At 34.1% G+C, this 25,271-nt stretch overlaps 1 protein-coding gene across 1 annotated transcript; it reads right to left on the reverse strand.

Annotated features, from left to right (window-relative positions):
- Positions 1–2,043: 2,043 nt before the first annotated feature.
- Positions 2,044–3,546, reverse strand: LOC132560373 (splicing factor 3A subunit 2-like). The gene is made up of 2 exons (XM_060225043.1): positions 3,492–3,546; positions 2,044–2,624 (listed from the first exon to the last, which is right to left on the reverse strand). The coding sequence occupies exons 1-2, from the start codon at positions 3,544–3,546 to the stop codon at positions 2,044–2,046; spliced, it is 636 nt and encodes a 211-aa protein (XP_060081026.1).
- Between the last annotated feature and the right edge of the window lie 21,725 nt (positions 3,547–25,271).

Raw genomic sequence — 25,271 nt, forward strand, 5'->3', positions numbered from 1 at the left:
CCCGACCCCACTGTCTTTTTTTGTTAGTGCACATTCAGATGTGGGCTGATGTATCTCATTTTATTGCTTATAAGTTTATTATTATGAAAGATACATTGTTGGCATTTCCTCATCTTGAAATACAGCAAGTGTCGCGTGTCGTAATATTTGATGACCTGAGGGTAATGTGATTGTCGTAATATTTGATGGCATGAGGGTAATGTGATTGTCGTAATATTTGATGGTCTAAGGGTACAGTGATTGTCGTAATATTTGATGGCATGAGGGTAATGTGATTGTCGTAATATTTGATGGTCTAAGAGTACAGTGATTGTCGTAATATTTGATGGCATGAGGGTAATGTGATTGTCGTAATATTTGATGGCATAAGGGTAATGTGATTGTCGTAATATTTAATGGCCTTAGGGTACTGTGATTGTCGTAATATTTGATTTCCTGAGGTTTCAGTGATTGTCGTAATATTTAATGGTATGAGGGTAATGTGGTTGTCGTAATATCTGATGGTCTGAGGATACTGTAATTGTCGTAATTTCTTACTGTTTTGAGACACTGTAATTGTCGTAATATCTGATGGTCTGAGGATACTGTGATTGTAACCATATCTAACGTTTTGACGATGCTGTGATAGCCATAATGTATATTTGTGTGATGTTGTGAGAAGAGCAAAGCGATGTTGTCGTTCTGTCTCAAAGATGGAGGACACCGTGATTGTCACCATGCTTGTACTTAATTTGACAATGTACTTCATTATACGCTTTTTATTTTGTAGTTCTTAACTTGCAGTGTGAGACATCTCTGCCACTTCCGGGAGTACTTGTTCCGGATTAAAATAGTATAGTTTTAATACAGATTGTGGATTAATACTTAAAGTGTAGTTCCCTTACATTAGGAAATAGCAAACACAGCTTACATGTCACCAATCCCTACTTATCAGGGATACAGCGTTATCAGTGAAAGCCAGAAAAATATTCACATACGGCGTTGTAGATCGCTCACAATACCGTTAATTCGTCAGGAAAGGAATGTAGGAACATTGTTGAAGTCAACCACTCCCAAATACAAACATACACAAATATGTCGTTTTACAAGATAATTTCTTACATCGTTTTAAAACATTTTCAATTGAAGATGAGGCTAACAGTACAAGTTCATATATTCAAATCGTACCTGTAAGTTTTTATGATATATATATTTACTATGACGAGCTTTTCATATTTATATAATACATCAGTGTGACTAACCTTATTGTAGGATGAGCTATCATTCTAATAGATAAATTGTTTTTTCATATATGTGTGCAACCTTGACCTTTTGACATATGATCTAATTTCGGACAATCCCGCGGACTAATTTTTTATCTACAAACTATATAATTATTATTATCATTAATACATTCTTAACGGCCCGTCAACACAAAAAAGGTCATTAGGGCCATCAAACGGTAAAACACACAGCGATCCAAAAGGAAATAACATTAAACAAACTAAAAGGTAAAAGACAAATGTTAAAAATCTTAAATGGGTATGATAACAAACTCGAATAAGTACATGCTAGAGATATTTGCGACGAGATATATTTTACTTTACTTCTAGTAATTTTTCTCTGGTGATGTTTGGCCCTCAATGATTTTAAATATAGATTGGTTATTGTAATATAATACAAAAACAAAACCCAAAGGCACTAAAATATTAGGAAGAAATTTATTGGTGTAAAATCTTAATAAACAATCTGAAATAGACGAGTAGTGCAATGGTTACGTAAACGTCATGAGTTGTAGATAGTGTTCTGTAATGACAGGTAGTAACATACAATTCACAATATTGAGCTATACATTACGATACAGTATGTGACAAAGTGAGTAAAAAATAAGGTAGAAAAGTATTCTAGTGTACTATTGAGTTGTATTTGGTTATTAAGTATCATCACATTAAACAATACGTTTAATTTATACAAATTAAAAATAACGTGTATATCTCGGTATTGTCGTTTTCAGTCATTATTTCTTATTTTTTTTTACGATATTTTAGCCGTTTTATAACTATGTCAACACGTTAAGTTATCCAAAAAAGGTCCCTGAGGGGGAGCAGAAGGTTCGTTAATAGCCGAATATTTAAGATCGGAAGTGTATTCGGAAGGTGATGGGCATCCCGCTGCTGGTGGATGTCCTGCAGGGGATGGGCATCCCACACCTGGTGGATGTCCTGCAGGGGGTGGGCAACCCGCTGCTGGTGGATGTCCTGCAGGGGGTGGGCATCCCGCTGTTTGTGGATGTCCTGCAGGGGGTGGGCATCCCACACCTGGTGGATGTCCTGCAGGGGGTGGGTATCCCGCTGTTTGTGGATGTCCTGCAGGGGGTGGATATCCCGCTGTTTGTGGATGTCCTGCAGGGGGTGGGTATCCCACACCTGGTGGATGTCCTGCAGGGGGTGGGTATCCCGCTGTTTGTGGATGTCCTGCAGGGGGTGGGTATCCCGCTGTTTGTGGATGTCCTGCAGGGGGTGGGTATCCCGCTGCTGGTGGATGTCCTGCAGGGGGTGGGTATCCCGCTGTTTGTGGATGTCCTGCAGGGGGTGGACATCCCGAAGCTTGTGTTACACTTTGATTTGGAGCTAGCATAGCTGTATCTGAAATGAAAACAAATGATGATCATATGACGTAAATTTTCTCAAAGTAGAATAGTAGAATAAAATAACTCCTAATTTTACCATATAAGAAACTGGCTTGGAAAGGACGTCCTTTCAGGACAGGATTTATATTGTAATGACAAGAATGTACATAATATGAACACCCATGACAACCCACTAGATCTTACTGTGTTAACAACGAGCTAACCCGTCAACCAATTCTTACGTATCCCGTTTAATGCAGAGTTACAAGCAGGAGACACAAACTATCACGTCCCGTATCCCTTTCACTTGTTTTGTAATTAAATAAAAATATTTCTTTAAGATGGGGAAAAGAAAAATATGCCAGGTTTAGGAATCTTAAGCCATACCGGAGAGGAACACACTGTAAAAATGACACATGTGGAGGGGTTACATCGCAGTCCTAACAATTATCAAATTCACTGCCTGATCAAGACCACTGCCTGATCAAGACCTTGTAGCTTTATCCAGCTATCGTTGTCTCCGCCCAAATGACTGGGTTAGCAAGAAGTAATATGAATTGATAAATATGTATTACTGAAGTATACGATTAACTTTATCAATGTTTGTGTTATTAATAAGATATAATAAAATGTACTCAAATTCCGTTATTGTGTTATCGATCAATAGTATAAAACATAGTTCTTATTACTTAATAATAGATTTTTGTCGTTTAATGTGTACACCTCTACATTGGGATACAAAAGCTGAGGTTCCACAATAACGCCAATTTTTTAAACGTTACAGTTCGGGTAAGTGCATATTGAGTAATGAAAAATTACAAGACTTGTTCAATTATCTTAAAATGACATTTACAATACGGACTGGACTGATGAAACTACATACTTGATGAATTGTTGTTGTTGTTGTTGATTATGGTGGGACCAGTTTGTTGTGGCATGGCGACGACTGGTGAGCTTCTTTTACAGCAACAATAGCAGCAGCATATTAATAGTAACAAAATTCCCCCGCAAACCACAACTGCCCCTATTGTAAAAAATGCCCAGTCCATCACCAGACCTGCAAAGACAAGATTTTCTCATAGATAATTCCCTATTACCATATCTATAAAATCAGGTATTTCCCGTTGTCACGTGTTTTTATCATATCTTAAAACACGTGAATTTCTTGTCATATTATCACCATACTTGTAAAGAAGTGTATTTACAGCTCTCATATTTTAACATTGCTATAAAGACGTCAACGTTTTTATCATCCTACCTTCAAACAGGTATTTTTTCGACCTATAATATCACCAAACCTATAAAAACAGGTATTTCTCGTCCTATAATATCACCATACCTATAAAAACAGGTATTTCTCGTCCTATAATATCACCACACCTATAAAAACAGGTATTTCTCGTCCTATAATATCACCACACCTATAAAAACAGGTATTTCTCGTCTTTAATTATCACCACACCTATAAAAACACGTATTTCTCGTCCTGTAATATCACCACACCTATAAAAACAGGTATAATATCACCACACCTATAAAAACAGGTATTTCTTTATATTATCACCACACCTATAAAAACACGTCCTATAATATCACCATACCTATAAAAACAGGTATTTCTCGTCCTGTAATATCACCACACCTATAAAAACAGGTATTTCTCGTCTTTAATTATCACCACACCTATAAAAACACGTGTTTCTCGTCCTGTAATATCACCACACCTATAAAAACAGATATTTCTCGTCCTATAATATCACCACACCTATAAAAACAGGTATTTCTCGTCCTATGATATCACCATACCTATAAAAACAGGTTTTTCTCGTCCTATAATATCACCACACCTATAAAAACAGGTATTTCTCGTCTTTAATTATCACCACACCTATAAAAACACGTGTTTCTCGTCCTGTAATATCACCACACCTATAAAAACAGGTATTTCTCGTCCTATAATATCACCACACCTATAAAAACAGGTATTTCTCGTCCTATAATATCACCATACCTATAAAAACAGGTGTTTCTCGTCCTATAATATCACCATACCTATAAAAACAGGTATTTCTCGTCCTATGTTATCACCACACCTATAAAAACATGTGTTTTATCTTCTTTAATTATCACCATACCTATAAAAACAGGTGTTTCTCATCCTATAATATCACCATACCTATAAAAACAGGTATTTCTCGTCCTATAATATCACCACACCTATAAAAACAGGTGTTTCTCGTCCTATAATATCACCATACCTATAAAAACAGGTATTTCTCGTCCTATAATATCACCACACCTATAAAAACAGGTATTTCTCGTCTTTAATTATCACCACACCTATAAAAACACGTGTTTCTCGTCCTGTAATATCACCACACCTATAAAAACAGGTATTTCTCGTCCTATAATATCACCACACCTATAAAAACAGGTATTTCTCGTCCTATAATATCACCACACCTATAAAAACAGGTATTTCTCGTCTTTAATTATCACCACACCTATAAAAACACGTGTTTCTCGTCCTGTAATATCACCACACCTATAAAAACAGGTATTTCTCGTCCTATAATATCACCACACCTATAAAAACAGGTATTTCTCGTCTATAATTATCACCACACCTATAAAAACAGGTATTTCTCGTCTTTAATTATCACCACACCTATAAAAACACGTGTTTCTCGTCCTGTAATATCACCACACCTATAAAAACAGGTATTTCTCGTCCTATAATATCACCACACCTATAAAAACAGGTATTTCTCGTCCTATAATATCACCATACCTATAAAAACAGGTGTTTCTCGTCCTATAATATCACCATACCTATAAAAACAGGTATTTCTCGTCCTATAATATCACCATACCTATAAAAACAGGTGTTTCTCGTCCTATAATATCACCAACACTTTAAAAACAGGTATTTCTCGTCCTATAATATCACCACACCTATAAAAACAGGTGTTTCTCGTCCTATAATATCACCATACCTATAAAAACAGGTATTTCTCGTCCTATAATATCACCACACCTATAAAAACAGGTATTTCTCGTCTTTAATTATCACCACACCTATAAAAACACGTGTTTCTCGTCCTGTAATATCACCACACCTATAAAAACAGGTATTTCTCGTCCTATAATATCACCACACCTATAAAAACAGGTATTTCTCGTCCTATGATATCACCATACCTATAAAAACAGGCGTTTCTCGTCCTATAATATCACCACACCTATAAAAACAGGTTTTTCGCGTCCTATAATATCACCACACCTATAAAAACAGGTTTTTCGCGTCCTATAATATCACCACACCTATAAAAACAGGTTTTTCGCGTCCTATAATATCACCACACCTATAAAAACAGGTTTTTCGCGTCCTATAATATCACCACACCTATAAAAACAGGTTTTTCTCTTCCTATAATATCACCACACCTATAAAAACAGGTATTTCTCGTCCTATAATATCACCACACCTATAAAAACAGGTTTTTCGCGTCCTATAATATCACCACACCTATAAAAACAGGTTTTTCGCGTCCTATAATATCACCACACCTATAAAAACAGGTTTTTCTCGTCCTATAATATCACCACACCTATAAAAACAGGTTTTTCTCTTCCTATAATATCACCACACCTATAAAAACAGGTATTTCTCGTCCTATAATATCACCACACCTATAAAAACAGGTATTTCTCGTCCTATAATATCACCACACCTATAAACACAGGTATTTCTCGTCCATCCTTCCTTCAGGACAGGATCAAATTAGAATGCATATATGTACCATAATAGCGGAAAGAGCAATGAAATGAAAATCTATAAGACACAATATATACAACATCATGCATTGTCACGTGTTACAACACTTAACGTATGTACTAAATGACCAATAACAAAGAATGCAGCAATATTATTAACTAATATTTTCTGTATTCTGGTCCTAAAAGTATTGAATGAAGAAATTCTAATATCTTAAAGATCGGTATTAGATTGTATAAAAGACGCTATTGTTGATATAAGTACATGGCAAAATTATGTTTGCATATCGAATGATAAATATATACACATTTTTTGACAATCACTTGATATCCTAATTTGATCTGCTCCCTTTTCTACACATAAAATATTTTTTTATCGTTAAACCTTTACCAACTACATGTAAATTATATTGTAAACTTTGATCTTAGAATGGAATGTAATATACTTACTTTGCCTTGGATGAGGATACACTGAAAAAGATAGTCCACGTTTGTGTTTGTTCAGAGGTTAGCGAACCAGGATAGAAAAGTTAAGAACCATCATTACATATGATAAAAACATACGTATTCTTTCGATGGTGTAATGTGTATTACTCGCGTTTGATAATCTGTGAATTCAAGTAAAATAATCGAAATGAAATTCGTTATACAGTAGTCAGTGAATATCTGTGATAACAAGACTTCACACTATCAGCCCCTTTTCCCCCAATATCCATGCGCTCATCATATATATATACATTTCGAGCTGTGGATACATAAACATATTTTCCCGAACATGGCGATCAAATGTTTTTAACTATCAATCAATCTTAGCATGGTCGGTATCCTAATCAGACTGAGAAACGTTCTATAAAGCAAGTTGTATTAGATGCCATTATTTCGCCTGGTAGTTTAAATTTTGCTGACTCTGGCCGCATAGAGAAAAGACAAAGATATTTGAATTTGTACTGTTTCATTTTTTGAAAAGTTCCTTTGAAATCCCATATACATTGTCATCTAGTTTGCCAGTGATGGACAACACTCATCAGAAACATACAGCTAACCTTCTCAAATATCTAACCCCGAAGGTGTATTTTTCAGTCTGCGCTGCTGAAATTCAGTTTTTGAAAGCTGCATAGTAAACGGGAAGACTCGGAAAAATGGCAGCCTTGCGCTCTTTAACCTTTCTAACAGATGGACCCTCCAAATCTAGAAATGTAAGGACTGATTTTACACTCAGTTCTGTCCATTTTACAAGCTCAGTGAGGGCATATCTCTCCAACAAAGTATTACTTGTAAACAATAGCCACCACTGATATGATTCTTTATGATATATGAAATGAAATCAGAACTGAGAAATATTCGATAGAATTGTAAATGGGGGATGTTGGTGTGTGATAGAATATTTTTTAAGTGATAAGTTTTAGGGAATAGTGATTTACTTTTGTCAGCGATAGCTTGCTTTGTCGGGATTTAATGTCTTCGCGACAACCCGGGTCATTTGAGGACCGTCGTCAATATTTAGTAAGCCGACTTCTAATAAAATGGGACGTGGAGTCAATCTACTGAGTGGGCCACAATTATGACATTTAAGAATGATTGAAACTGTGAAAGTAATAGTCAGATGCTCTTTGTGTGGGGCTTTTCATGTGCGTCATTACATCAACAATTGTCGTATGGTGAGGACGACCAGTGACAGATGACTTTTTATTAATATATATATTGATTTTCTCTTGTAACTACCATTATCACTTTCATTAATAATGATTCACAACAATAATTGGACGTAGAAACAATTAACCCCCGACCTTCAAGCACTTGATATCGGCTCTTTGCATCTCTGACGAAACAGCTGAATCCAGAGTTTTAATTTCTGCTGTCTTTTTTTCTGTTTTGATCTGCATGTGTTATTCTCTCATGTGACTTTTACACAAGACTTTGAAACCTGTACTATGAATGCGTTGTCCTATTAAACTTATATCTTTCCGGAAAATTAAAAATCTTTAGTTTCAGGAGTGGTCTCCCTTTGTACGTCTGACAGAATTAGAAGGGTATTGATTTGAAAACTAGAGATGATATTTGTCCATATTCCTAATAGTTGAATACCTATTTCCGATGTTTGGTTAGATAGTACGGTCATAACACTTTTTTATGTTACATTATGTTTTTATGTACTATCCTGTCGTACCAGCTTTAACATTTTAATATATCAGTGTTTTGCTATACTAAAACCCCGTGCTAGAAAATATCCTCGCTTTTCAATATTTGCCGTCTCAGGTGTTTATCTTGACCTACCACACTGCACGTCTCGCTGATAATTTCTTTTTGCAAACCCATGAATTCGATCTGCCGATATACACTTAAAGGAATGAAAATGGGAGATGTCTTTTATCTGGTGTCCATTGGTGTCCTTGAATTTAATTGTGTTAATGTTTCTGAAGACTAATTGTAAATCAATCTGCCAATATCTATGATATACACATTATTTTGTTTTTTGTTTTCTAAACATTCTATGAATTATATTTGCTGTGGTGGTACTATAAAGGCGACTTCACAGGGAGGCCTACTTGAACATATCGCAGTCCCACGGAAACACATCCGCTCAATATAGGCGTACACCTCGAACTATTGATAGGATCTGAAACAGTAGAAATCCAAAACACACAGAATGTTTTATTTTCCTGACCATACCGATCAAATATCGATACGTCGTTTCAAACCATCAATCTTTACCTGGTCGTCATCAAAATCTGACTGGGAAACAATGTGTTTGCTTGTGATATATTGAGTTAAGTGTATTTGTTGCCAGTATTTCGCCTGTTAGATCCTGTGTTTCTGCTACGAGCCGCACGCAAAACATCCAGGTATTTGATTTACTTTCTTGATTTTTTAACATAGTCCCTTTCAAATCCCACACATATTGCCATCTAGCTTGCCAGTGATTGATGGAACTCATCAGATGCACTCAGTTCACCATCGTTCTCAATGTCCTGGTCCCAAAGGTGTTTTTTCTCTCTTTCATACTGGAATTCCGTGTTTGAATGCTGCAGAATAAGCGGGAAGACAGACTCGAAAAAAAGGCAGCCTCTCACTCTTTAACCTGTTTAACTGATGGACCCTTCAGGACTAGAAATGTACTGATTGATTTCATATACATCTCTGTCCATTTTACAAGCTCAGTGAGGTCATATCTCTCCAACAAAGTAAACAACAACCGCCACTGATACGATTCTACATGAAATAAGAATTTGAGGCGATAATATACAGTAACTGTGGTTTAGCATACTACAGGAAAAACTCTGTGGGTCCTAGAATTTATTTTTCATAGTCGTATTGTGTACATTAAATTTGGTTTAGCATACTACAGGAAAAAATCTGTGGGTCCCAGAATTTACTCAGTCGTATTTTGTACATTAAGTTTGATTTAGCATACTACAGGAAAAACTCTGTTAGTCCCAGAATTTACTCAGTCGTATTGCATCATTTTGTGTAAAGCTGTATCCTTGACTTTCAGTAAGAAGTTCCAACTGTATGTAGAAATGCTAAGGTTATTGCATGATAGATGTTACATTAAACAGTATAAATATCCCGTAGAGTGGTATATTGGGGATATGGTTTAACTGATAATGTTTAGTGTCCATTCAACAACTAGGATTCTTTAAGGACAGCCTCAAGGTGTATCAGAGGTGAATACATTATTGACAGATAGTGATAGTACAGACCTAAATCGAATGTATTTACTAGAAATCTGACGTTTGGGGAACGTAGTGTTCGATTAAGCGACGAACACGCGGTGTTGTTTTTTCCCGTTAACATTAATATTTGTGAGTCTGCTATCTACTACTGTAGGTGTTATTCCTTATGTGACTTTTGCACAAGACTTTGAAACCTGTACTACGAATGTGTTGTCTCCTTACAACGTTAATGTTCCGTTATATGAAAGATATTCAGTTTGTAGCGTGGCCTTTCTTTTTCGAGTTGGAAAGTAAACCTACTGGATGAGACACGATTATGATGTTTAAGAGTGATTGAAACTGTAAAAGCTATAGTTAGATGGTCCTTGTGTGGAGTTTTTCATGTGCGTCATAACATCAACAATTGTCGTATGGTGAGGACGTCGACCAGTGACAGACAACTTTTTTGTTTTGACTTTTTCTTGTAACTACCATTATCACTTTCATTAATAATGATTTACAGCAATAAATGGTCGTACAAACAAATAACCCCCTACCTTCAAACACTTTATATCGGTTAATTTCATCACTGACGAAACAGCTGAATCCAGCATTTTAAATTTTTTTATTATTTTTTTCTTTTCTGATTTACACGTGTTATTGTCGTATGTAACGTTTGCACACGACTCTGAAACTTGTACTATGAATGTGTTGCCTACTTACACCGTTAAAGTTCCGTAACATTAAAGATGTTGGGTTTGTAGAGTGGTCTCCCTTTATAAGTCTGATAGCATTTCTACGCAAAGGTTGGTCATCATTTCAAAATCAGAGATGACATTTTTATCCATACCTTATACATAAAGTTCTGTAAATTATCTTTTGTTAGGTACCATGGTAACAAAAACACCAATTTGTGTAACGTCACTTAAAACTGTGTTCAACACCAATTTGTGTAACGTCACTTAAAACTGTGTTCAACACCAATTTGTGTAACGTCACTTAAAACTGTGTTCAACACCAATTTGTGTGACGTCACTTAATACCTTCCATTGGTCTACTTGTGTATTACGAGTTCCATACTGAAGTCTGTGTTATACTATTGTTCTACTTGTTGTGTATTACAAGTTCCATACTGAAGTCTGTGTTATAACATTGTTCTACTTGTGTATTATGTGTTCCATGCTTTAGTTTGTGTTATACTATTTTGTGCAGTACAGGAAAACATTCAAAAACCAACCTTCTCAAACTTCTATATTTTTCAAACTTATTATGACCAAAAAATACATAATATAATAAAACCAAATATCCGGAAAAAGTAAATTATAATTAAATTAAAAAGGATACGGAATGAAACATCCGGGATTAACATGATAAGGGAAATAACTCTTAAGGTACAATTAAACAATTAAACTATTTTGATACATATTTAGCAAATAAACCATCTCATATAGTTTGTATTTAACAGTTGTTTTACTTGTTGTGTATTACGAGTTCTAGGCTTTAGTTCGTATTGAAATACAAAAATAATACACAATACACAAAAAAGTACAAATAACTAAGGAATCATATTTATTGATATTGTCACTCACGGCAAAGTTTATAGGTATGGAACAAGCATATTCTTTAGCGTACAGACAAAATGTATTGACAATATCGACTAGAAGGTGTCGAAGTAGTAGCCACACAAAATACACGGACTGTAAACATACAGACTATAAATCTATAGTATAGCTCGGGGCATCGTGTATTAACATAAAATTACTAGTAATACGTTAGTTCCTTGAGTGATATATCAAACTTGACATTCAAAATTAATATTGTGATATTGAAATACTTTCCATAAACCGCCTTCTTTTGATTTAGATAATGGTAAGCTATAAACCAAATGATTTGCATAAATTATATGTCAATCAATGTAATCCCAATTTGATACAGGAGGGAGTTGCATTTTCCAAACATAATCTCCAATATTAAATCGTCTATAATATCTAGTAAATGTGTCTGTATAGTGCTTAAGAAGATATTCTTACCAAATGACAGTATCAGTAGATTTAACGTTTGATACTAGGTCTAAACTCAAAGGATTGTACAAAGCAGCTGATTTTTTAAAAAAGTTTTCTACCAATGTGGGTAGATATTTCCTTTTTCCGTAGTAAAAAAAAACAAACAAACAAAGGAAAACAACTTTGCAAAGGTCATTTTGGTTTATCTGACGCGAAGGATCACAGCCGAACATGTCGTTATATTACCACAATACTTAGCGTTAGTCAGGGAGAAATAACTATTATGTTGAAAAACACGATAGGCCAACAGAAAAATGCCAACACCTTCCTCACCGAGGCGAAGCAATGTCAAGGTAACATGTCAAGAGACATAGTTGTTTAGAAATAAGAAAAAATTAAATCAGAGAAAATGTTCAGAATAATCGGCAATCGAACCAAATTTGGTTATCTTAAAAATGGTTTCCTATGTCACGTTACATTATTTTTGGACTTCATAAATATTTTGAAATGAGCAATCGTTTTGGAGACTTAAATATTCAAAATGTTCATTAATTATTTTCCTCGAATATCTCAACACTCATTATTTGTTATTTTTGAATATTTTGTCCGTCCTTTCTTTTTATGTCAACAAACCTAAGTATTTCAAACCAAACAAACAAACAAAAAAAAAAGAAAAAAAAAAGAAAAAAAAAAGGTAATTTGATTAATCAAAAACACTTCGTTACGCGTAATCGTCCCTCTGTTGGGATTCATTGTGTTAAATTTAAATCATTCAAATTGCTGCTTTTTATAGCGCTATTCAGTGTCATGTTAAACATATAATCCTTAAACGCTTATTTAAATGAAAATACCGCAACCTACAGATCGTGATGTTGAAATGTTTATATCTACGATATTATGTTGATATAAATATTGATAACATGTATATAAGTTGATATAAGATCTTTTAACGATTAAGTATGGTATGCACTGCATAATGTGATGCAATAAAATTGATTTAATATGGCAATTAATAAGTATTTTTAATTACATATAAATTATTCTGATTGTACTATCCTCTTTCAGGGCGAAATACAGAGAATTATTATAATGCAAGTCTATACGTAAATAACACAGATTCCGTACAAGCGATATTAAATTTTACATTTTAATTGTTATTATGGTCTAAATCACAAACAAACAAGGTTTAAGACTTGTTAATTATTTACCTGCTTCGTAATAAAATAACAATTAACCTTTGACATACAGGAAAACAATTCACGTGTAGAATTCACCAGTAAATATATATCTCTGTTAGTTAGGTTATACGATACGGTTCCTGTGACGGTATGTAACTTATTAGTCTCAAAACAGTCAAAACCAAATAGATGAAGATAAGTAATTTATATGAACATTTTTTCATCTCCGATTTTTGGGAGTGAAACGTTATCAGATTTGAATCGAACGAACCCACAACAGTAATAATAACTGATTATTTAGATCCCATTCACATGTCCAGTAAGCTAACAAGATTCTGGTGTCCTAACATCGTGTGTCCTATATACAAAATTACTCAGGCAAAACGAAATCTAGATGATGCATGATACACAGGATCTGACAGCTAACATGTCTGCTACCTGAGATTTCAACGCTCAAATTAGCGTTGATACAGTGAGTTTCGACGGCGGAATAACTTAATTGTCGGATTGAGGAAACTACAGGTGTGTAACAGACACCTGGACAGGGCAGAAGGATTAACAGCCGGAGTAGAACCTCATCCAGATATGGCTGTTAATGTCTTATCATTGGGATTTCTGTTTCTTTGTTCAGCGTATCTGGTTTCCTCACAGGTAAGTCTCTTTAAGTATTTTTATTTTAAATTAATTATACTTTTAATTATTTGTGTTTATTTATTCACAAGTTATGGTCAACATTAAAATTATTTTTATGAATCGCTTTTATTACAAAAGATACGTCAGGTGGTATTCAACATCTTAAATTTGAATTAATTAAATCCATAAACTTAAAACAAGTGTTTAACATACAAAAGTTTTCCGTTTCTGTCACGTGTAAAAGTATTGGAATTCATAGTACCACTTGTTACTTAATTCATGAATTAGGACATCGTATAATTACATACGTAATGAGATAATGATAATGGATATTTCTAAAGTAGAACATTTTTTTTGGGGGGGGGGATAAAACGTATAAGCTTGTGAAACAGATTTTTTTTCTTCCGTATAAACATTTTTTTTTATCTTTATTTATGATATTTGAAAGAAAATATTTTCTGTCGAATAAAGACAATATTTATTTGTGAATGTGATTCATCTGAACTAAATTCCGAACTTACATAATTATATCCTTTCTGTTTTTACTCGACTGAAATTGAAGTATTTTCAATGTCGCCTAACCAGTACGCGGAAATCCGGCATTAGTTATTGAAATGCATGTCGTAATGAACTACGTTATGATCTATGTGAATGTGCTTTTGTATGACATATGTAGAGAAACTTGTGTGAAATCGTGACATATCAAATCGAACCCGTTTAATAAAATTCCACATTACATCGGCACGAGTGTAAGATTTTTTTTAAACATATGACCCGTACATTTCACTCCTAAAATTAATTAAAATCTCTTGAATTAGTTTCCCTATAAGACAGGCTTTTATCGACACGGGCTTCGTTTTTCACTATCGTTAGCAATAAAGTGACGTCATCAAAACGCGATTTATTATGACGTCACAATTGTCTAATTACACATGTGTGTTATGATATTTATGGCAACAAGTCATTTATGTAACAAACCATATTGCATATGCACCATGCATTATAATGTGCACATTCCGTTCAGCTTTGTTACACTAATTCATGTTGTTATTTCTTTACTGGTTTTCGTATATCTTGCTTGTATTAGAGACGAAACGTACTAGAAAAACCAACGCTTATAAAGTTAACTTAATATGAGATGTATGAATGCATATATTCTTCTACTTTATTCGTGTCTCTGGATGTTCCGTACATCTTCAAGCTTTCATGATTAATAGAACCGGGATATTGAAAGTTGCAATAGATTAAATTCTGCCCTTCCCTTCTTCCTTTGTCGTCTGGTGTTTAGTCTGATATTACTCTTCTAGTCCGTGAATATGCTCAGACGGTGCTAATAACTGGTGTATATATAAATATATATAAATATGCCAGTGCCTTATACAGAATTGTTATGGACATGTCGTTAATGTGTCACAATTCGTATGGTGATTATATATTGGTCAATTCGGTCACAGATCGGCATCAAAGATGGTCGTTATACAGAAGTACTTATTCTGTAGTGAGTACGTGACAGATAAGAATGTGGTTGATGACTTCATGCATTGCCTTTCATTCCCTGTAAATCCTAAGTAATGCTGAAAGATACATGTACTTAAAGGAACATAAGCGTTAATACGGTTCCTGCTGGAAACCCTTTGTCTTCAAGACTTTTATTACTGAACCAATATCTGTATAGTTATGGGTCAAACATTATTTGAAGAGCTAACTTTTAAATGGTTCCAAGATTATTTCCGAAATACCAACATTGTTATGGTAAAAAAATCGGCCACGTCAAGTTTCATGTTTTATCATCTCCAAATGCAATACAGCATATAGGTACAAATACATCGTATAAGTAATGAAATGATCAAAATTCATATGTAACGTACAACATCAACGTCTCGTCCATATCAGAATTTATATGGGAGAAAGTAAGGTTTGAATAATATCTCACCTCGAAGTAAACGAATTTATGGAGACATTTGTTTATGTCGTAACATTCTAAAGTCATTTTTTTTTTAATTCATCATAACTGATTTCGGTTATTCAATATATGATTTTTTTCCAGCACTATTTCCCAGAAGTCAAGTTATTTCCAAGTTTTCAATTTTTGTATAGTTTCAGAATCGAGAAAAATATTTCGAAACAAAAATCATTTCAACATGCCAGGAAAAATAACCAAACTCTTATGAATTGAGACAAAGCAATCATTTTAGAGCTTCCCTATACAAGCAGGCCTATTAATTTCCAATCGAAATGTCATCCAATGGTAAACATTGTGTTATCATCTTGCGCTTAGTCAACCGATTACATATTGATATTTGGTTTCACCATTAATGGATACATGTAACCATTTTATTTTTTACATGTGTCATTTTGTTTCCTTGTCTAGCATCGTAACGTAATCACTTAAAGTAATCTGGTATATAGATAAAACGTTTGAAGGAAGTAGGAACGGGTTAAAAATAACAAAGAATTGACTCGCTCAAGATTTGGTCTAAATTGGTGATCGACATCAATGGAAACAAGTCATATGAATTTTGATTGACAGTTTTGGTTCTCTTTTTGTTGGGCTTGATTGCTTTATTTTTTTAAATTATCAGTATTATATGTCATAGTTTAATGTCCTGTCAACAGCAATATTTAATTGGAGACGGTGTGTGTCATTTCTCAATGTGCAGGTATATTTGAAGTATCCTAGTCAATGTCACATCTTCAGAGCCTTTCAACGGTTTTTGTTCATACCCTTGATCAAATTCTTGTTTGCATATGACTTGAAAATTCACGTCTTGTAAATATTTTCTATTTTTGATATGTTTTATTTATCTATTTATTTATGTTTACGTGAGTCGTTTCTATCGCCAAACAGCCTGTCGGGAAAAAGAACATACCGAGAGAAATATTTTACTTTTACTAGTTAGAAAACATTCACCGCTGCAATATCCTTGTTGAGAGATATATAGTTTACATTAACAATACAAATAGCATTTTTACCTTTATGTCTTCTCAAATTTGCATAGCACCATCAAGCAAGACAGTATTATATTCTATGTTTATCCAGCTGTTGAAATCCATTACACAAAAATGCTAGATATGAAGCATTATTAACATACATGTATCTTGTCAGTTTTCATTCCTGTAATCTTCCTGTAGGCTGAAGTATCTAAAGCATTTCCTTAAAAATACACATTATAATCATTTCTGACACGAATTTCAGTATTTTGCGAAACATTTGTATTAATCAAACAGATTTATCTTGTTCTGGTAGGACGTGCATGTCCCCTATTTACATCTGTAGATACAGAAATAGATCTTAAAGGCATTATTTATACATTAAAGGCACAAGATTTTCATAACTAGCCAGCATACTTTTTTTTTACAACATATGAACGATAAAAATGACACAGAAGTGAATAATCACTTTCAATCACTTAAATAAAGGGATCATGGGTTCTTACTGTTTTCATTAAATCTAGAGATTTTATTACTAATATACATTTGCCTGTATGAATGGGTGGTAACGTATCAACCCTTCACGAACGCGGAAATACAATTTTTATGTTGGCATTTTCTAGCAGACATTTCTTGTATTTGTTTTGTAATCGATTATACACAACGTCGGCAATAAACAACACTAAATATTTATTAATCACTCAAATACAGGTAAAGTTACCTCGTCAAATACAATGCTTATCATCGATGACAGTTGTATGAACTTAATTTATTATTCATAAACGTATCAATATTGTCAGGAAACACATTGTGCAATAATAATTAGTTTATTTATAGGCTTAATGGTTACAATGCCACAAAATGCCACATAAAATGTCATTATGATCTCATTTGCATATACATACAAGTATGTTGGTATATATACACATCTTACTAATTTACAGTTTCCATTAAACAATGTATAAGGCTCTGTATTAAAGGGACATATGAACACTTTGATATAGTCAGCGAATCTTAAAGAAGATTGTTATATACATATAAAGCCATTTGTAAAGAGACGTGTCATATGAAAAGAAATGTGTAAACACAGGATTGCGTAAACACCAACAATTAAAGGAATTACGTGAAAGTAAGTACTCCAAGAAAATCAGGAAAAATGTTATGATTACTAATAATATTATATCGGTATAATATGATAAAAGAAGAAAAAAGCACTATATTACTACAAATCTGCAGAGACAGAACATGCGCCTTTAACGTATTTTGACAGCAATGGTTGATGGGTGTACTCAAGACATATAAGACGACATAACAAATCCCTAATTGAATATGGATAGTGAATGACACATGAAGGTCGCAGAACTCAGCCGTATAATATAGGTTATTAATCATATACGTATTTATGTTAATTACCGACAATACGCATTTTGACATGATGAAAAAAAAAAAAACCAGAAAATAACAAACAAAGAGTCTGTTAGAAATTCATCATTTAATTTCAATTATTTAATAAAAATCAAATTATTAACATAAATGCAGAGGAAAACAACGGACAGAATACCGATATGTTTACCGAGTATAAATTAAAATTAAAATTTAATTAATATACTGTAATATATTAATAAAATTAGATAAATACAAGACCATTGAGAAAAAAACCATAATTCTATGTCATTGGCAAAACTAACCAAAAAATACAAGCATGTTAACAATATATTAATTCAAACAAGGGAAAATAAACTCCGGTGTTCCGGAAGGGAAGGCATTTTCTGCTCTGTCGGCGACATCCAAAATGTAGACTCACCTTAATTTTAGTTGTTAAATGTTAACATTAAGATGTAACATTGGGGATACGCGAATGAAAAACAGTAAGAATTTCACTCTAATACATTTAGAGTATAAATTTTTTGGATTCTACAACTGTTCCCGGTCACCATTACCGTAACATGTAATATATAGACAATCAGACATCACATGCAGTGATACCGCAACCTGCAACTAATATTTTTGCTTGTAGACATACAAGTGAATAGCGTCTTTAATACAAACTTAGAGTCAGCCACAGTAGAATAAAAAAGAGGCTTAAACTATATCATACACCTGCCTGCCTCGTTCTTCTAGGACTCGTCAGTGATTCGAAGGGCCTAAATTTATTGAAGCGACCGAGGAAACTCAAAAGTGATCGAAAGAAAAATAAAACTCTAGATAGGGAGGTGGACTAATAATTAAATAACTTTCTTAGTTTTCATAAACTTTGAGAACACCTTTAAGAACATGTGTATAGTCTGAGTCATGTCACAATTCGAAAGGAGGAAAACATGGAATGTAGGTAGTAGGAACAGCCTACAGTATACACTAATACATAGGTAACTAGTGTTGTTATGTCAATACCTACAGTTGACACTAATACATAGACAGCTAGTGTTGTTATGTCAATACCTACAGTTGACACTAATACATAGACAGCTAGTGTTGTTAAGTCAATACCTACAGTTGACCCTTAAACATTGACAATTAGTGTTGTTAAGTCAGCACCTACAGTTGACACTAATACATAGATAACTAGTGTTGTTAAGTCAATACCTACAGTTGACACTAATACATAGGTAACTAGTGTTGTTACGTCAATACCTACAGTTGACACTAATACATAGACAGCTAGTGTTGTTAAGTCAGTACCTACAGTTGACACTTAAACATTGACAATTAGTGTTGTTACGTCAATACCTACAATTGACACTAATACATAGACAGCTAGTGTTGTTAAGTCAGTACCTACAGTTGACACTAATACATAGGTAACTAGTGTTGTTACGTCAATACCTACAGTTGACACTAATACATAGACAGCTCGTGTTGTTAAGTCAATACCTACAGTAGACACTTAAACATTGACAATTAGTGTTGTTACGTCAATACCTACAGTAGACACTTATACATAGACAATTAGTGTTGTTACGTCAATACCTACAGTTGAAACTAATACATAGACACTTAGTGATGTTAGATCAACCCTTGACAACCAGTATTTTGAAGCAACCCTGCAGAATCCGCTTGGTTAGCACAACACTAAGCAATAAGTTTTGTTGCTATCACCCTAGATTACAAGTGTAGCAAGTTCAACCCCTGACAACTGTTGATTTAGATACAACCCTAGACATACTTATCACCCTAGACAACCAGTTTTGTCGGTGTCACTCTATGCAACCCATGTTGATATCACCGCAGACAACCGCTGCTGTAGTTTCACCCCTGACAACAAATGTTTCAAGTACAACCCTTGACAACAAATGTTGTTAATACTATTAAGTGCCATATAATGATTGGCGTCAAGAGGGCCTTTCAGAGTCGAAAGAGAAAGCGATCAAGACCTTTAGTGTAATACACAAAGTATACTCCAAATTCTTGAGGGAGGGACACTCCTGTCTCATTTAACAAGACACAGTGAGATATAGCAGACACCTTCTTTACCTATCACCTGTACGGGTCTTTCCAGCAGACAACCCCATTTTACTTGTATATATCGTATAGCGGGCTCTCTTTGCCATTCTTTAATACATTTTTACCAGTGAAATGTATGAGTGTATCATTTTGATAAAATATTATATCATAGTTGCGTAGTTTTGACCAACCAGAGCAATGCGTTTTAGTCATTGCTTTAAAATACGCCTATTGTCCTGTTCGGTTGAAAATGAGTTAAAAGTTGGTTTTCTATCAACTTATTCGCCCTTGATTTTTTTATCTTCTCAATCTTAGCGAGGAAAACGGTTTTGTAAGTAATTTTTAGCAGATAACAGCTTAAAGTGGTAGAATATAACATAAACCAGCATACTCAAAATGGCGTCGTCTTGTTGTCAAGCGTAACTTCAAGCTATCTAACGTTAAAGACCGATCTAATATTCTCCATTTTTAAACATCCGCTTTATGTTTAATGATTGGAATAGGTTTTAATTTGTTTTCCTTTTAAAGATACAATAATGATATATCAATTTTTTTACCCTAACTTCATATGTATTGTACTTGACTCAAATTCAATAAAAGTATGGCAAAATATAAACTAAAATAAAAATTTACACTGAGACTCCTGAAAAAAATATAGGGGTAATAAGACCAGGTGTTCCGGAAGAGGAAGCGTTTTCTGCTTCATTGACGACACTCGCCATGCAAATCGTTGGAAAGTACATTTCATGTAAGCAGTGTCAATCATCTGACAAGAAGAGCCGACACTCTGCCTCTGCCGATAATTTATGCTGCCTTCCTGATGTTACATGTTTCTTTCGTTCTCACTCTTGTTTTCCTGTCAATATAGGTAACTTTTCTCCTATCTCAACATATTGTTGTCTATACTTTTACTGCATATTCTCCTGAGTTACACTTTAGTTCAATCGACTTTCTTGTTTAATTATTAGAAATTGTAATGATAATTTGATGGGGAACCCATCTGGTGACTATCTTATTTCATTAGGGGCTATGTTTATCAAAACGCAAATGACAAAAATCTTAATAATATTTTTAACATTACTTTTTTGATAACGTTTTTATTTATTGCCTTTACTTACAAAGCCCAACAAGAAAGGATATCAAAGACACAATATACTTGTTTTTTATCTTATCACCTACCGGATTTTTCCTACAATGAAACCAGCAGGGATATCTTTCCACCAAGATGTATAATAATTGTAACATTCGTATTGTAAATGGTTGCCATTTAATATCAAGACCACGTGTTCCGGAAGTCTAACCGTCTTTGTAATATCAATTGTTGTCATTTAATATCCATTCCCAAACTTATGTTTTCTACCCGGCGGACTTGGTTCGAAATCCAAGGACTTGATCTCGAAAAAGATATTTTTATGCAAAATGCCGACTACTGCTTGAAAATCTCACCACCTTACCTAATTTCGAAAGGTGCAGGTTGATGAAAATTGTAACAAAGACATACAAGTAAATCTCACCTTTCATAAAATTATATATAGTTGAGCCAGATACCAAAATAATTGAACGTCTGCTGTGAACATGGTCAAATCTATATTGTAGTCGATCCTACTTGTCGGTGAAGGAAGTAACCCTTAATATAGACATGCTATTCAATTAACACTGTATGTCAAACTACGATAACTAGACCTTGCAGGTGTTTGTAACGTATTACTATATATGGTTTAGATGAATGACACCTGCTGGCCAACATCAAGTTCCAATGCCGTCACGATGATCTTATCCAAATAATCTATTTTCATCTTCGATGTGAAATTAAATGTTACGTCTGATATTCAAAATTATGCATGATGTTAACACTGAGAACGTACTTTAACTGGCTTAGGTCAAGACTTGAAGTTAGGTCAGATGTCGTCGACGGAGCAGAATTCGGTTAGACTTCCGGAGCACTTGGTCTTGATCGTCTTCTACTTTTATCAGGTGCCTACGTATAAATGTTCCTATAGTTCATAGTTTGCCATGATTTGATAGAATTTGAGTTTCAATTGAATTACTGTAAACATGCCGTTAGTTCTAACCATGTTTTTTTTAAAAAATATATCTAGATTGGACAAAGGAAAAAATAGATAAATAAACATCAGTATGTACACGTTTTTAAAATGTGATAATCGCTGTTAGATCTCAGTAACCAGTTAATCACGTTCAATCTGTTGTAATTAGCGAGTAACCTTGTTTAAAAAAAGTGAATTGGCAATGTTTACGTAAAAGCTTTTGTCAAAACTATAGCTAAATCTAATTTGTGATGGATACCTCTCATCGATAATGACCTGTACTAGAAGAAAATATTTCGATAATGCCAGTTTTTTTATCTCTTAAAATGTAATATTAAAAATAATGATACATAGCTATTCAATAAAAACGTATTCAAACAGTGATGGCTGAATCCTGGTATTGGGTGTGACGCAATAAGATATATGGTCGTTGATACATGATAAAATGAGGTGAGATGTTCAAACTAATGAATTTCTTACAAAAACAGTAAACGTGGCGAAGGTTGTGTTTTATGGTCTAAACCAGACAACAATGAGTGTAATGCTGTTAATATTTAATGCCGTCGAAAGATCGATTGAAATTAAATTGATAAATGATTGATTGATGGAAATTTATTGTCTGTAATTGACTAATTAGTTATATTCTAGAGGTGTTTAAACTGTCATCATTCATAACCGTGATAAATGACATAAATAATCTCGTAAATTATGGTTTTCTAGTGTTGAAATTGAGTCGTTACTGACATCGAGGTATAGCCTTTGTGCTTGTGATGGTCCAAAATGTACGGTCCTTTTATTGTGTAAGCGCTCAGGTACGGCCGTCATGTTTTGTATGTGCGCAAGTGGCCTGCTATTTAATGTACACCAATTATATTTCTTATACGAGTGAACAAACATTTATTGCATGGTAGTTGTATAGACTAGTGCATATATATCAGTGCAAGTCCCCTAGTATGTAATGCACGGCCGATCTAAATTGATGGTAAGTGTCGTAATATACGCCCTTTCACTATTTGTGTAGGTGAGTGTAGGAGTTTTTATAGCACTGTTGTTGAATGTTATATTTGTAAATTATCTGATATCTACTATACACCATTGTATGTGTGAGCGCCCCTATAATTAATACACACCATTGTATGTGTGAGTGCCCCTATAATTAATATACACCATTGTATGTTTGAGTGCCCCTATAATTAATACACACCATTGTATGTGTGAGTGCCCCTATAATTAATATACACCATTGTATGTGTGAGTGCCCCTATAATTAATATACACCATTGTATGTGTGAGTGCCCCTATAATTAATATACACCTATAATTAATACACCATTGTATGTGTGTATGTGTGAGTGCCCCTATAATTAATATACACCATTGTATGTGTGAGTGCCCCTATAATTAATATACACCATTGTATGTGTGAGTGCCCCTATAATTAATATACACCATTGTATGTGTGAGTGCCCCTATAATTAATACACACCATTGTATGTGTGAGTGCCCCTATAATTAATATACACCATTGTATGTGTGAGTGCCCCTATAATTAATACACACCATTGTATGTGTGAGTGCCCCTATAATTAATATGCACCATCGTATGTGTGAGTGCCCCTATAATTAATGTACACCATTCTTTTTATGAATGCCCTAATAATTAATGTTTGACCATTCTATTAGTGAGCGCCCTTATAATTAATGTTTGACCATTCTTTTTGTGAGTGCTAATATAATTAATGAACGATCATTTTTCTTGTGAATGCCCTTCTTATTAATTTACGATCATTCTAGAGCACAAATGAACATCCGTGGTATTTGCTGTTGAGTTCCAAACCAAGCCGTTCTGTTATTTGAAGACTGAATATTTGTTTCACGGCTGCTTTGGGTATAATCTTCATAATGTTTTATTATTGAAAACGATTGAATATCTGTTGTAAAATTCTTTGATTTGGTTAAACTAAACCCTTTGGACAAAATATAGCGAACTATTAATTCAATTATTATTTCAAAATATTTCTAAAAATGACATGTATTTGAGATCATATAAATATGATCATATACGCTGTGTAGATCTGTCTTACTCCCTCTGATGTATAGTGTTTTGTTTCCTACATGTTTCACACATTAGTACATGCAATTTCTTGGTTTTCTTTTTCAAAACATATACATGTGTATATCATATACATCTGAAACGGAATACGTGAGCAAAATCAGTGACCTAGCTGGTGTATTATTCAGTCAATTAGCAACAGTAAGGGTATAAAAGGTTAGGAGTTCATCAGTATTTACTTTCCTGAATTAATTATCATCTCATTCTTGACATTTACTGTGCGGTTATCAGCAATGGCGTCTACTGCTGTGAATGGTTGTATAATGATGGCTTAAAATCTTTTCTATGTACAGTTGAAAATATAGTTATTTACGTCTAATGTGTAGAAAGCACTCGTCCCCCGTCCGACTCTCAGATCTAAAACACATCTTTACTCTCTGGTGCCCATACACAATCCTCCCTTCTCAGAACACACTTTACGTATCATCTTTCACCTAAACGACCACATACCACAATCTGTTCTCACAACACTGCTTAATTTTAATACCGGTAATCACTTTCTCTAATGCTCCTATTAATTAACTTGCAACCACAATTGAAACAAGTTACATCTCAATAATCACACTACTAATATTCAAACAATCAACATTCGTCTCGCATCACTGGACACTCTCCCTCATTTACACAGCTGACATCTCTTGACACTATTCTCTTAATTTGCCAATTAGCTTGAATCATATGACACTCCACCTTTCTGTCGACCTTAAATGTTTCTCCTCCTACCCCTAAAGATAACATTTTTTCACACTGCCACCTGTAGAATCGTTTCTTTTCAGCCGAATCTTCAACAAAGTTGACACTGTATGAAACCAGGAACAGATCTGCTGCCCCGTTTGTTATACTTAGACATAGTTACTTTTCGTCTCATTCCCATTTTTTCCCACTCCTG

The sequence above is a fragment of the Ylistrum balloti genome, unplaced genomic scaffold (genome assembly GCF_031769215.1).
Source record: "Ylistrum balloti isolate Yb309-2 unplaced genomic scaffold, AGI_CSIRO_Ybal_v1 Utg371054, whole genome shotgun sequence".
Classification (NCBI taxonomy): domain Eukaryota; kingdom Metazoa; phylum Mollusca; class Bivalvia; order Pectinida; family Pectinidae; genus Ylistrum; species Ylistrum balloti.